At 56.6% G+C, this 14934-nt stretch overlaps 1 protein-coding gene across 5 annotated transcripts in view; it reads left to right on the top strand.

The window, feature by feature from the left end:
* Window positions 1-1005: 1005 nt before the first annotated feature.
* ADCYAP1R1 (ADCYAP receptor type I) overlaps window positions 1006-14934 on the top strand; it is a gene marked incomplete at both ends in the record, with an annotated part of 38196 nt that continues 24267 nt past the window's right edge. For 4 of the 5 annotated variants that reach the window (XM_080701396.1, XM_080701395.1, XM_080701394.1 and 1 more), the window contains 3 exons: window positions 1009-1059; window positions 2870-2975; window positions 14506-14613. In XM_080701396.1, the coding sequence (XP_080557522.1) occupies window positions 1009-1059; window positions 2870-2975; window positions 14506-14613 (265 nt within the window). Of the gene's footprint in view, window positions 1060-2869; window positions 2976-14505; window positions 14614-14934 lie in introns of all 5 variants that reach the window. The other variant, XM_080701397.1, reaches the window with a different exon arrangement.

Genomic DNA, 14934 nt, shown 5'->3' with positions numbered 1-14934 from the left:
GGCACACGTGGCCTAGCAGTGCCCCTCACTTGTGCCTACTCAGTATTTCTATAGCAATTTAATAACAATAGCAATAATTATGCTAATTTCAATGAGCCGCGAAGTATTTCGCCACGGGTCCCCAGGCCGGCTCGGTGGCCATGCTGCCCTGGTTTTCTTGGCAGTGCTGTTTTAAATGACGCTGTGGTGAGAAGCCTTGCATGCGCTGTTTAGGTCCAAGTACAGATAATTCCAGATGTGGAGCTGCTGGCTGCAGCGGGTGTAGTTCATGATCAATGTTACAAGCAGAGCTGACTCTGCTGGGAGCAAGTGAGCTGGGTCTGAAGCCTCCCTGCCCAACTCCCTGTACCTGGCCTGGTCCCTTCCGCTGCACCTAATAATAAATAAATAAGGTAGAAACTCATTTCTCTCTTGTGCTGTGCACCTGGGGCTGGATATGTCATTCAGGCTGGAGGGACAGCTCGGCTTCACTGCAAAGTGTGGCTCCCTCCTTCCCTGCTGGGGTCCTGTCTGTCCTGGTGAAGCTGGGTCCAGCAGCTCACTTGGGAAGGGCAGGAGGGGAGTGAAGAGCCGGTCCAGCCTGGGTGAACAAGGGCTATTCGTGAGGCTCATGCTACGGCCAGCCCTGCTTCGTGGGCACCACCTGGATCTCATGCTCACAGCTGAGAGCAGGGGGCACCAGGCAGTGCCTCCTGTAGGTGGTCATGCCTGTGCCAACTTAAACTTTGTCCCTGTGGAGGAGGGGAGAATGCCAAGATGTGCCCAGGCAGCTGGCGGGCTGTGGAGGCCCACCAGACCATCCCAGTGAGCCTCGGCGCCCACCCTGGACCGCGTGTTTGTGGAGTGCGGGGCAGGCGGGTGGGTTTGCTGGGGCTGGGGGCCGGGCTGCAGGAGCGAGCGGGTGCTGACATGGGATTCTTGCCTTTCCTCCCTCTCTAGTTTGCAGACACCTGGGGCCGAGCAGTGGCTGCTGGACCAGAAGGCGGCCAGCACCAGCCGAGGAGCACCATGGCTGGCGCCTCGTGGGTCTCCCTGGCTGCTCTCCTTCTGCTTCCTGCGGTAAGGCCCTCCCTCCTTCATTTGCTGGAGCCCAGACTCCCCTGAACCCCACTCCGGAGACTCTGGGCCTTCCCCATGCCCTCAGCTAGTTTCCAGCTGGTGTCTCTGTCAGTACCCACAGTGGGGCCATCCAGCACCTTTGTGTGAACTAGAGAAGTGCTCCTTCCTTAAGCCGAGGGAATGACTGGGCCAGAAATGTTACAGAATTTTTTTTCCACTGGCTTTCAGCAAGTGACTTACTAGCTTTGTACCTTTTCCCATATCAGTAAAATGGAAAATAATAAAAATAATGCTGACTTCGTAGTGTTCTTGAGATATATGTATGCAAGCATGCACATACATGTGGGGCACTCACATATATATGTGGTACTGGGGATGGAACTCAGGGGCATTCTACCTTCGAGCTACACCCCAAGCCCTATTTTTTATTCTTTATTTTCAAATAGGATCTCACTGAGTTGCAAAGGGGCTCACTAAGTAGCTGAGGCTGTCCTTGAACTGCGATCCTCCAGTCTCAGCCTCCCAAATGCTGGGATTACAAGGCAGAATTTTAAAATTGATTGTGATGGGGACCTGTGTGGCCACCTTTAGCGTCGTGTAGTAAAAACCTGCTCCGCTGTACGCAGGGGTCCTGGCCCTTTAGACTTCCTAATTGCCAGCCCATGAGGTCCTTTCAGAGTTGAACTCCAAAGCCTGTCTTCTGCTCCTTTCTTTCCTGAGGAAGAGTGAGAATAGAGCAGGGAAACGGAAGGTTCCCAGTGTCACCCTACCTACCACTGGACCTGGGAGTTTGGATCTGCAGTGTGTAAGGCTGTCCTCGGAGTCCTGGGGACCAGACCTGCGTCTGCGCTGCCTCCTGTGTGGCCACAGACCAGTGCATCCCTCTCCAGGGGAGCCTGCATAGGCGTGAGCCCTACATGCTTGCATGCATGGATTGGACGTGGCCCTGAACCTGACCCTCATCAGCTCAGACACCCGGTGACTGCCTCCCTACACATCGAGGCTCCCCTAGGGGTCAGATTCTCCCTGCCCCGGGGTTGGAGATCAAACGACAGCATCCAGAGGCAGCTGTCATGAAGCAGTTGGTGGCTCTGCTGTGCAGTCACTTGGTTCCAGCTAGAATCCACACCTGCCACTCACCAGTCTTGGGCCACACTCTCTCAACTTCTCCGAGCCTCAGTTTCCGTCTTCTATAGATGAGAGCAGTGAGTGGGCCTCCCTGGCTGCCCTGCTGCTCCTTTGCTGGCAGCAGCTGGGGGCACGAGCTCTCCCTGCCCATCCTCTTCTTGGCCCTGCCCCCCAACACAGTGGCCGCCTTGTGGCCTCTGGAGCAGCCTCCTGTGCGCAGAGCCCAGCCCTGCAATCTCCTAAGCCATGTGGCTTTCGGCAAGTGACTTACTAGCTCTGTACTCTTTCCCACATTGGTAAAATAGAAAATAATAAAAATAATGCCAACTTCATAGTGTTCTTGGGACATATGTATGCACGCAGGCACATACACATGGGGCACTCACAATAATGCAGGCACCTGGCAAAGTGGGTATGCTGAGCTTAGTATAAGATGTGGAGACTGAGGCCGGGGGAGAGTGGGAGCTATCCAAGGCCATGCATTGAGTTAGTGACTGAGGACAGTCCTCGTGGCTGTTTGACAACATGGATGGCAAGCCTGCTGGCTCTGAGGTCGCTGGCAGCGTCCTCTTCCTGCTCTGTCTCCCGCATACCCCAGAACCCTGCCCTGGGATTTGAGTAGGTGGGCTTGTCAGCAGTGCTCTCGGTCCCCTCCTAACTCCGTCTCACGTGTACCCTGCAGGCCATGGCCATGCATTCTGATTGCATCTTCAAGAAGGAGCAAGCCATGTGCTTGGAGAAGATCCAGAGGGCCAACGACATGCTGGGCTTGAACGATTCCTCCCCAGGTGAGCGGGTGGCCGGGGGTTGGAGTGGCAGGGTGTCTCCAACACAAGCAGTGGCCTTTAGACACAGCCTTGCAGACTGTCCTGTTTGCAGAGAGATGGAGGGCACAGGTCTCTGGGGCCTTCTGAAAGCCCTGGGTGCTTTGGCATCTTGCATGCCCTGAGTGGGGGTGCCGGGTGGCCCTGCTTGGGATGGCTGCCCCAGGTGGCTGGGTACGGCCATTTCCGTGCCCTGGAGGCTGCACTGGAGCTGGCACCTGGGCTGGCCTGCAGCAGTCAGCTTGTGGCAGCAGGGATGCAGCTGTTGCCGCAGCTGGGCTGTGGAGCACCTGGTCACCCCAGGGTAGGGCCGCGGGGTCATTTCCTGCCCCTTTCTGGTTCCCTTGGAAGCCAGGGAAGGCAGCGGCAGGCACCCCCATGGTCAAGACTGTCTGGTGTAGGGCTGCTGTGAGCAGCTGGGGAGGGGGCCTGTCCTGGCCGCCAGATGCTCGGCATCCTCGGCTTCTCTTATATCCCTAAGGATAGCCAGAAGTACCTCCCAACATTTCACACATTCGAAGTGAGTGGCAGGGCGTCCGGAAGCCCCTGTGTTCCTGTGTTACCTGCTTTTCCTGGCTCCCCCACCGCAGGCCCCTGAGGAGTAGCGGGGCTAGGGACGTTGTGGACCCTCACCCCAGCCCCATTCATGTGTCCACCAGCTGCCCGTCTCTTCCAGGGTAGGGCTCTTCTCTGGCCAGAGGGTTAAACTTTTCCCTCTGGACCTGCCCAGCTCTTCTGAGCACCATCTGCTTGAAGACTTTATTAATCTGCGGCCCAGTTAAATGTGGTCCCACTGGACTGAGTTCTGCAGACAGCTGGTTCTTGGGACGGAGCTGCTCCTTCTCTGCCAGCTCTACACTTGCTCTGGCCAAGGTTGGCATTGGATGCAGACCCCCAACTAGGGAAACTGAGGAAGGGGCCAGAGAGATGCATGGATGCAGGAAACCCAGAGACTATCTAAAGAATAGTTGGCCCTCTGGTGCTGAGGTGTATTCAGAGCACATGGGTGAGTCTGGGTTCCCGGTGTGTTGCCCCCAGCCCAGGCTAGTGTTCCTGCATCTGCGTCTCAGGGTAGAACCCCACAGACATCCAATAGGAAAGAGTAAGGGTGAGGGCTGTGACTGCAGGTGAGCTGTGTGTCCTTCTATCTATCATGTCCGGTCTGCTGAGCCCTGGCCCAAGAAGGAGCACAAGTCAGAGGGATAGCCTGAGTGAGGGAGATGGATTGAGAAGGGGCCGTCCCAGGAGGGGCAGGCCAGTGCTGGACAGTCTCACCCAGGCCAGGCTTGCTCAGGACAGGAAGCAGCGGACCCTCTGTGAGGAGGACAGGAGGGGTTTATGGAGAAGGTGGCACTGAACCTAGATCCTTGACGCTAACACTCGTTAGCAGAACTTTCAGCTGCACAAACTCTAGCAATGGTCTGAGCCCATTAAATCAGAACCTCAGGTTGTTACAGTCATGCGGTGTTCCAGAACCTCCCGGGTGACTCTGGGGGAAGCTGCACGGGGCCAGGTGATGGGTGGCATCGTGGCAGGTAGGAATGAAGGGTGGATGAATGGGAGAAGGTTCCAGGCTAAGGGATCTGCTGGAACAACAGCCCAGGAAGCAGGAGCCCGACCTGTATTCCTGCGTGAGCCCTGCGTGGGTGGGGAGAGTGAGCTAGCCAGAGGAGGCTGCATCCAGGCATCGACGCCTGCTCAGTTCAAGCCTAAGGAGGACGCTCGCTTGCCTGCCCGCCCGTTCATTCATTCCGCTGCTCGCAGGCTCCGTCTCTCCCCTGTCTACTGGAGGGGTGGTGGAGGCAGCATGGCAGCCTCCCTGGGGCTGGCATCCCTGCGACTTCCTGTAGGTCCTCACCTGATCCCCCTGGTGGATGCCGGGGATCAGGCTGGCTGCAGGTCCCTCCCAAACCTGGACTTGGATGGGGACCAGAAGCCTACGAGGAAGCTCGCTCGCCTGCCTGCCCTCTGCTCACTGGCGTGGCCGCTCCCCTCTCCCTCCCTCACTGGTGGGGCTGAAGCCCTGGAGTCTGACAGGGTGGTGGAGGTGAGGTCGGAGGCAGGGGGTGCAGAGTCCTTGCAAGGTTGTAGCCCTGATTCGCAGTTCAGAGAGGTCAGAGCTGTGGGGAGAGGCCGACAGAGGTGGGAATCCAGTGGGTGGGGGATTCCCTTGCTTTGCCCTGCAGGGGAGGACTTCAGAGAGGTTCCCCTGCCCTCTGTGGGCTGTCTGAGGGGAGACCATGGGACACATCTCTCCTTGCCCCCACCCCCTCTGAGTCATGTGGGAGGGTTCTATAGGACAAGGCCCAGCGTGAATTAGAATAAACAAGCAAAACCCAGCCAGGAGGTAGGGCAGAGGGGGACAGAGGGGTCAGACGGCCAGCTGGACCACCAGCTCTGTGACTCTAACCTTGTTCTGGGCCTTAAGAGCTCCTCTTTTACAACGAGGGGGTGGACTGGATCATGTTAACGGCCAGTCCTTATTTAGACTTACTGAGTTCCAGGCACAGCGTGTACGCTTTATTCAACCACCACAGCGACCTCGACCTCAGGGGCTGGGTCTGTTACTGCCCTACTTTATAGGCAAAGCTTCGCATCTTGCTGCAGGACCAGTCCATGAAGAGGCAGAGGTGGCGCTTGAGCCCGGCAGCCTGTTCAAGCTGGGACGCGCCACCTCAGAATGGGATGCCCTAGGTCCCTCTGAACCCCACCCCCTCCACTGTCATCAGCTGTGGACCTTAGAAGGGCAATTAACGCCTTAATTTTCTTGTCTGCAAAATGGAAAGAAAAAAATGCCACTTACACGGTGGCTCCTGTGGGCGGCGCTGTTTGCTGGGTTCTCAGCAGAATCACAGCGGTTATTGCTGGTGCCTCTCCCAGCGTGGGGGACTCCAGGGGCTTCTTTACCTGCTAGGTCAGAGTTCTGGGCGGTGTAGAGGCATCTCTAGGAAACAAATCCGTGCCTTTGGATTCGCCTGGGAAGGCTTTCTGGGAGAGCAGGGAGGGGCTGGAGACCAGTCCTGGGCTTCCAAGGGCAGATGGAGAGGCAGGGAAGGTGGGAAGGAGCCCAGTGGGTGGGATCCTCTCTGCCAGCACTTAGGGCCAGGTGCTGGCAGAGACGATCCCCTCGCCCTGGCAGAGACGATCTCCTCGCCCACCTGAGGCCACGTTTTCACAGCGTCTTTCAGATGAGGCTGCCCCACGCAGAGCCCTTATGATCTGATCCTGCTGGCCATAGGGAGCCCAAGGCCAGGTGGGGCGGAGCCACTGTGTGCTTTCAGAGGTCCTGGAGCCCTACTTACCACCATTCTGCATTGCAGCTAAGGAGTGAGGAGACGCAGCCCCAGACGTTTCTCCTGTTGGAAGGGAGGTCAGCGGTAGAGGAAGTGGGATGAGCTCAGTTGGAGAGCTGCGCCCAGAGGCCCGCGCTTTTCCTGGATTCTCAAAGGCTGTTTACTTTAGGAAGGGCTGGGTTGCAGCCTCAGTGGCCAGCTTGGGAAGGACACAGGGCAGTGGGTGGGGCGAAGGAGGCACCCTGGGGAAGGCTGGCACCCCCGGTCTGTGGTCTGAGAACTTGTCCCCACAGGCTGAGGTTGGTGGCCCTGCTCATGGGGCTTCTGAGCAGGCTGACTCTGTGGGCCATTTCCAGGGCTCCAGTTCAAACACAGTGTCACCTCCCTGTCAGCTGCCAGTGGAGGCCCCTTATTCCCCCGAGCCCTACGCAAGTCAAAGGACAACTCCTAGGGGCATCCTCAGGTGATGCTGGGCTTCTTGGTTCACACTTGTGAAACACAGGCAGTGATCCCTCTCCTAGCATGGCGAGACAGCTTCCTAGGATCATTGCAAGATGGTGGTACATCTGGGTCCCACCCTAGCCCCAAGTCCTTAGTGTTTGGGTGGGGTCTCTGAGCTAAGAGATGTATGTGCTGAAATCTTCTAGGTGATTCTAAAGTGTATCCAGGTTGGCACAATCTTAAACTGAACCACTGGTTTGGCCAGAGTACAGCACCTGGTAGGGTGTCCATGTGATGTTAGGCCCAAGAGCGACCCCACAGTACAGGCCAGGTTGCTCACTCCCAGACAAGACCAAACCTGAGAGCAACAGAGGTTGGCAGTGTGCATTCTGCTGTTAACCTGGACTGGGTTGAAGGACTGAGCCAGCCTGCACGTCCCCTGCCTGTACTGTTCTGAGCACACACCTGCAGGGATGCTGGCCCAGGGACAGCCAGTGGCCTTGAAATTTTTATTTTTTATGCTGAAACAGGGTCTTGCTGAGTTCCTGAGGGCCTTGCTCAGTTGCTGAGGCTGGCCTTGAACCCGTCTCAGCCTCCCAAGTATTGAGATTTGCAGGCATGTGCCACTGCACCTGGCTCCCGTATCTTTAAATCTAATAAAGGAGTGGGTTGAAACTGGCGCATTAGAGGAGAGGGGCGTATGGACCTGAGTGTACTCGGAGTTGGAGTTCCCAGAATGGTACCTGCAACCACCTTTGCTTCTCTTCTGCCCTATATCTGCCACCCTACAGAGCACAAGGGATGGCGATGTGCGGAGGGCCAAGAGAAGGAAGCCACTGGAGCTCAGCTCAGTGCAGCGGGCAGGGGTGACCAGCGGAGACCAGGGAGAAGGCCACAGGCAGAGGAGAGGAAGCAACTTGCTCTCTGAGTGCTGGATGGGGCCTGAGCCAGTCCGCCCGACCTTGTCACGTGCCCGCAAAGGGAGCTGTGGCGGCCAGAGGTGGTGGTCACTGGCGAGTCACACGGCGGGCCAGAGCCAGCTGGGGCCGGTGCCCAGATCTGCGGTCCCAGCGGGGGTGCCCTTTCTGCCGCAGTGCTCCTGTGGCCAGAAGGGGAGGAGAAGGCACGGCTGTGCGTGGGAACTGCTGCTCGCGCAGCGCTCCAGGCCCTGCAGCCTCTGTTTCCCTCAGAGCCAGCCAGCACCTCTTTTCGGGGCTGCAGGCCTCCGTCAGCAGGGACACCATCTCTGCATCGGGGCAGGTTGTTGGTGTGTGGTCCTCTGTGGGGGCCACACACTGGGGGAGATGGAGGAAGAGAAAGCTGTAGTAGTTGTGGCAGTAGAGAGAAGGTGGGGTCGGGGTGAAGCCTGATCATGTGCCCGAGGCCTGTCCGGGAGGTTGTGGGTAGCCATGCCAGTGGGGCCTGGAGGAGGGAGCCACCTTGCAGCTGGGCCCAGGTTTCCATCCTGGAGCAGATGAGCTCCTGTGCAGGCCTCATGGCTACTCTGGGGCTGAGCAGGGACTAAGCTCTGAGACACTTACTCCCCATAGGGCTGGATGCCGTGTGCGAAAGCCTCTATTTCTATCTAGACCCTTGTCTGCTGTTAGCCTGGCCATTTGGAGGGCTTGCTAAAACACACAAGGCCGGGGCCTACTTGCAAAGTTTCTGAGTCCTTGGCCTGGGTGGGGCCCAAGCGCCCGTGTTTCTGGCAGGTTTCCAGGTGGGGGTCCACATTTTGAGAACTGCTGGCTTCCAAAGCAGAGGGCTATGTCTTTGATTCACCATCACTACCGCTCAGCTCTCTGGGGGCCTCATTCATTGTATGGAACGGAAACCTCAGCTGTAAAGAGAACTTTAGCCAGTTGAATCATTTTTTACCTTTGAATTGCATGCTCAAATGGGGGCCTTGTTCTAACAATACCTGTGCATCCTGGGTGGCTTCTGGAAGGAAGGGCCGCAGCTTTGTCTGCTGCCCTGGCGTCCCAGGTCTCACGAGTTCTGAACGCAGTGTGGAACTGGACAAAATCCTCACCATGACAACCTGAGATTAGCTCCTTATTTTGTTCCAGGGGAAGGCTAATAGCGTTTGCATTCTCTCTCTGTTCAACTCGCCTAAGTGGACCCCATCTCTCCTGCCGTCACGACTCACTACCACCCCTTGGCTGCTCTGTGTAGGATGTCCTAGGCAGGACCAGTCCAGAGCGTGTGCAGTATCCCTGGTTGTGCACTGCCCAGGTCCCTCCACCAAATTCCACAGTGGGGTCAGAGCAGACCGAGGCAGGAGGGCTTGTCGTGGAATTGGGGGTAAGAGGAGAGGTAGACTTCAGCAACTTAGCAAGACCCTATTTCAAAGTAAAACACTAAAAAGGGGGTGGGGTATGAGTATAGCTTGCAGGTAGAATGCCCAGTACCAGTTCAATCCTCAATACAGACAGACAGACAGAGACAGAGACAGACAGAGACAGACAGAGAGAGAGAGAGAGAGAGAGAGAGAGACAGAGAGAGACAGAGACAGAGATTGGAAGGAGGCTTGGGGCAGCTGTGTGCCTGGGGGCAGCTGTGCTCTCTCAAGGGATCAAGACTGTTCTGCTGTCAGGCTTCTTCATAGCGGGTGAGAGGAGGGCCCTAGTGCTGGCTGCACTTGACCATCTCCTTCCTGAAACATGCTTTTCTGGCTGCCGTGTCGCCAGCCTGCCCTGGTTTTCCTCCTCGGTCTTCCTTGCCAGCGTCTCTTCTGAAGTTGGCAATCTTTCTTCTGCTTGGGCCAGGCCCACTCTCCTGTCTCATGTGAGCTCCTCTTCCTCACTGGAAGGCTCTCTAGCCAGGCCCTACCCAGCATCCGTGCTGGCCACACCCAGTGTGGCCTGGTTCTGACATCTCCTTCAGATCCTGGACTCTCATCGAATGGTGTTTGATAGCTGTCTCCTTGTGGCTCTCGGCACCATCTCAAACTGAACATATCCACACTAAACTCTTGATTTCCAACCTGATCATTCCCGCTCTACCTGGACATGGCGGCACACATCTGTCACCCCAGATACTCAGGAGGCGAAAGTAGGAGGGTCTCAGATTTGAGAACAGCCTCAGCAACTTAGCAAGACCCTGTCTAAAAATAAAGTAAAACTCCTTCTCCATCTACTGCTCATGGAGCCTTCCCCATCCATCCATCTGTCCGTCCATCCATCCATCCATCCATCCATCCACCCATCTATCCATCCATCCTCACCAGAAACCTGGGTGACATTCATGGCACCTCCCATCCCTCTGCTGTGTGACTCAGGACGGCCTGGATCATGCTGCACTGACAAATGAACGTTGAGATCTTGGAGAGGGGGCACAGTGGCATTTTCTGCTTGCACATGTTGCAGGTCAGTGTGGCCAGTGGGTGGGGAGGGGAGCCCTGCTTCTCACATTTGAGGAGCCACACACCCCCGCCAACTCCACATGTGGCCCCTGCATATAGTATCCGAGGGCGCCACAGAGAGGGAAGGAGGCAAGGCAATGGAAGGAGTGTTCTGTTGACTCAGCCATCCTTCCCCAGCATGCTCAGCCCTGTGCTGTGGGGTGACCACTAGCCACCTCTGGCACCTTTGTCAGCCACGTCCACATGTCCAGCTGGCCTGTCGCCAAAGCCTGTTCCCTCTGCCTCCAGACCATCCTGCGCACAGAATGGGTCACAGCCCTGTCCCAACGGGTCTTCCACATCTGCTTTTTGGCTCTTGAGATGTTTCCATCTCTCTGTACTCCCACATCAGGTGTTGTGGCTCCTGGTCTTAAAACCCTTCAGTGATGGGCAGAACAAGCCTCTGCTATTGCCTGGAGTTACGTGCCACATCCTAATCCTCGAAACTGTGTGTGTGTGTGTGTGTGTGTGTGTGTGTGTGTGTGTGTGAATTAATGTAGCAAAAGAACGGCATAATTTGCATATGCAATGAAGCTAAGGCTCTTGAGATGGGGAGGTTATCGGGGTAATTGGGGGTGGACCTCGTGTAATCATGAGGTCCTTATAAGTGAAAGAAGACAGGAGACTCAGAGAAGGATGCTAAGCTTTTGGCTTTTAAGATGGGGTAGGGGGCCGTGAACTGAGGATTGGCAGTGGCCTCTTGAATCTGGAAAACGTTCGTTCCTTGGAGCCTCCGAAAGGAGTAAGACCCAGCTGACTTCTTAGCTTCAGCCCAGGGAGACCCGTTCCAGACCTCTGACCTCCTGAACTGCAGCATAATAATTTGTGCTATTTGAAGCCACTCAGCTTGCTTACAAACAGCAGCAATAGAACACCAAAACCCCATGCAACGGACTCTCTTAGTGTTCAGCAGAACGTCCAACATCATCAGCTCCATCCAGCAGACCATGAGCTCCGCGAGGCAGAGGCTGGGTCCTTTGTCTTCACTCCTGCCTCGCGCTGCAGAGTCTGACTCATAGTCCTGACTTCCTATTTCTTGAATAATTGAGTGGATGAGGGGGAGGGGAAGAGACAGGGAGAAGACAGAAAGGGTAATGGGGGCAGAGGGAGGAGGAGGAGAAAGGCCCCTTGGACTCTTCTAACCCCAGCAGAGCTAAGCTTTGTGCAGACAGGCATGTGCAGCGGAGGGGAGTGTAGCAGCTGGACGTGTTCTAGTAAGTGGCAGGAAAACTGCTGCCGCTCAGCTAGAAAAGCCCAAGAGCCCCTCAAGATCCCACTTCCGGTCCCTCCCAGACTCAGGGTCACAAGCTCCTTGTGGCTCAAGGGTGTTGTCCACTAAACCCAGACTGTGATTTGGGCCCCGGGATCATGGAGTCTGCTTCTAGCCACCTGACCTGGGGCTGTAGGAATCGCCTCTAGGACTTTGAAGGAGACCCAAGATGGGGACAGGAGGCACCCGGACAACTTGGAGAGCTGTGGAAGATGGATCCTTAGTGTTCCCAGGCCATAGGGTGGGGTGCGGTGCCAGAGGCAGATGCCCTTGAAAGGCAGCCCCAGCTACCCTCAGCCAGCCCTGACGCTCCAGCAGGTCTTGGGAGGATCTCTGTTCTAGATCTGAGCTCTGAACACTCAGAGTTGAGAGTCCAAAAAGACACATCCACTTTGCTGTGCACACCAGGAATGTAAACCATGGCAGAGGAGACCAGAACTCAAGTCCTGGGGCTTCCAGTATAGATAAGGAGGGGAGACCCTATCGTTTCCCGGATCAGCCCTCAAATGTAAATCTCATGACTTATGCTCTCCACCCCATTGCCCTCATGCCTAGATGGAACCTGGCATGTAGTAGGAACTCAGTAAACTGCCATTTATAGAATGCTTCCCACTGGGTATAGTGGTGCAGGCCTGTAATTCCAGGACTTGGGAGGCTGAGACAGGCGGATGACAGGTTCAAGGCCAGCCTCAGCAACTTAGTGAGGCCCTCAGCAACTTGATGAGACCTTGTTTCCAAATGAAAAATAAAATTGGGCTGGGGGTATATCTCAGGGGTAGAACACCCTTGGATTCAACCCCCATTAAACACACACACACACACACACACACACACACACACACACACACACTCTGTCCGGCTGTCCTGTCTCGACCTCCAACCCAGGAGCCCCCATCCCCACCCCTGCTTGACCCTCAGCTTTCATGTCCCCACTCTGAAGTGACCCCTGACCTCAGCGCCATAGCCGACGGGCAGCCAGCTATGCCAGGGCCTAACGTTCCGCGTTATAGGAACATCTGTTGGCTGGGGCTCCAGGGTACTGGCCAGTCGTAGCCACACTCCACGGCCGCTACACAGGCCAACACCGGCTCTGGCGGCTAAAGATGTGCTGCTGGGCTCCTTTCAAGGACGTGATGGCACAGCCAGCTGTGTGCTGGTGAGACGTCCTGCTGTAATGCAGAGATGGGAGCCACCGGCAGTGGTCTGTTGCCAAGCCCGGGCCTGGCTCCCCTTCTCCGGCCCTCTGTGTACTTGGCCTCTGGGTGTGCTAAACTCAGCACCTCCAGCTCCCAAACTGTCATTCCATGAGTAGGATGCTGTAGGCCACAGAGAGACAAGGACAGTCACTTGTTTCCCTTACGCGATGTGGAAGCCCTCCTAGGCTCACAGGGCCTCCCTGACACTGGCCTGACCACTTTGGCCCTTCCCACATCTGCCACACGCTGTGGGCTTCCTCTGCTTCCCAGGAGGCCCTCTCCACACTGTCTTGCTCTGTATCCTGTCCCTGGGCGAGCTTTCGCCCCTCCCCATAGGTAGGAGCAAGAGTGAGCAGCAGGCGATGGGGGCCCTGCGAAGGAATCGGGTGCTACAAACAAGCACAGAAATCTGGCTCATAGCACCCGATTGCTGGCAACGTGTGTGTGACTCAGCCAGATGCCCGTTTTGGAAAGCTTACAGTCAGAGCCATGTGGGGTGGATGGAGGTGACCTGGGAGGAGGGGGATGGATTTCACAACATCTGGAGGGAACGCCAGCAGGGCTTGACATGGTCCAGGATGGAGAAGGAGTGAGAGAACTGAGGCAGGAGATGAGACTTGGTGGGGGATGCTGAACTGAGCCATGGACTGCGGCTCTTGGGTATGAGTCGTCTGGACCCCCGAGAGGTGGGGGCGTCCAGCAGGTGACTGGGCTCTCAGCCTTCTGAAAGGGGCTTGAAGACAGAAGACTGGGAGTGTCTGCATGCCAGTCTGGTAAGCCTCTGAGCAGGGCAAACTCATCCAGGGTGAGTGGGCAGGTGCACCAGGGCAGGGGGGGCAGCCAGCACCTGCCTTCAGTCAGGTGGGTAAGGCAGGGCTCAGCAAGGGCTGAATTAATTGTTCCTTGGCCTTGTCACTGTTGACCTTGTGAGAATTGGTCCAGGGCAGAGAAGGAACAGAGACAGATGAGTAGGAGCCTGGCAGCCACAGGAAGGAGAGCGTGTACAGCAGACAGAGGTTTCAGAAGAGCCCCCAAATCCAAGCATCTGTTTGTTAAGCTTGGCATCTTCTTCCTCTCAGCTCCCGTCCAGTCAATCACCAGATCTTCATGATCCCTAAACATCTGTGGGCACCCTCACTCCTTGCTCCATCAGCCTAACCCCCGTGAAGCTGGGCTGGCTGGCCCCGTGGTCCCTGCCTTCCCATCTCCTCTGGCTCCAAGTCCCTGCCCAGCTCCAGCCCTTCCCATGCAAGCTTCTGCCTCGGTGGTCTCCCTTCTCCTCTGATAAGTTTGTGCCCCTCCTCCGAGTGCTAGCTGGGAGCCAGATCCCTGCTCCAGGACTGCCCTGGGAGGCCAGTGGAGCTCCTCCCTCAGGAGACCCCACTAAGGAGGGAAATCTGAACCCAGGGTACATGTTGGTAGAGGCTGCTGGTAGAGGCAGGGAGGCTGGGAGGCTGAGGAGGAGGGGGCAGTGTCTCATGCTTAGGGGTCCTGCTCTGGCCAGGTGCTTCTCCCCTCCCCACCATCCTGGACGAGGGGGTGGTGGGCAGTGTAAACCCAGGCGAGGGATCCCCTCCTACCCCAGGAGCCACTGCAGTAGCCTGTTGGAGTAGTTTTCCAGGTCAAGGACTGAGCCCTTCCTCAGTCAGGGAGTTTCACCTATTTCCCTCTTAAACTACTTTCACCTTCTGCAAGGGCAAGGCTTGCAGAAGGCGAAAGCACACCTGTGTGTGTGTGTGTGTGTGTGTGTGTGTAGAGTACATGCAGGCACTTACATGTGTGGCATGTGTTATGCATGTATATGCACGCACGCTTGTCATATGTACTGTGGGGTGTGAGTGAGTGCTTGTGTGTATGGCTGACCCATGCCCACATGGTTCTCTTTCCCTAGGCTGCCCCGGCATGTGGGACAACATCACGTGTTGGAAGCCCGCCCAAGTCGGTGAGATGGTCCTCGTCAGCTGCCCCGAACTCTTCCGAATCTTCAATCCAGACCAAGGTGGGTGTAGCCTGGAGTCTTCAGTCTCCTGGATTCAGCCCAGGCCCTCCCAGCACGTCAGCGTCGAGGCGGGGCGTCCCATGAGTGGACAGTCTTCGCTCTGGAGCCTGGGTTCTGAGGAAGAGGATGGAGCTGGAGACTCGTGCCAGCCCGGAGGCGTGGAAGTGTTTACTCAACATGGTGCCTGGGACTCAGGGACACCTGGGCGTGTGTCCTTCTGGGGAATCAAGCTGGGTTTTCAGGCCTGAGGGCATGCCAGCTCATCACTTACTCTGTAAAGATGTTGAGCAATGCACGCCCCCCCCCCACCAAGTCCCTGTT

Source organism: Muscardinus avellanarius (genome assembly GCF_963383645.1).
Source record: "Muscardinus avellanarius genome assembly, chromosome: 9".
Taxonomy (NCBI): domain Eukaryota; kingdom Metazoa; phylum Chordata; class Mammalia; order Rodentia; family Gliridae; genus Muscardinus; species Muscardinus avellanarius.
Note: the sequence above shows the minus strand (reverse complement) of the source record. Positions and strands in the feature narration are given on the sequence as shown.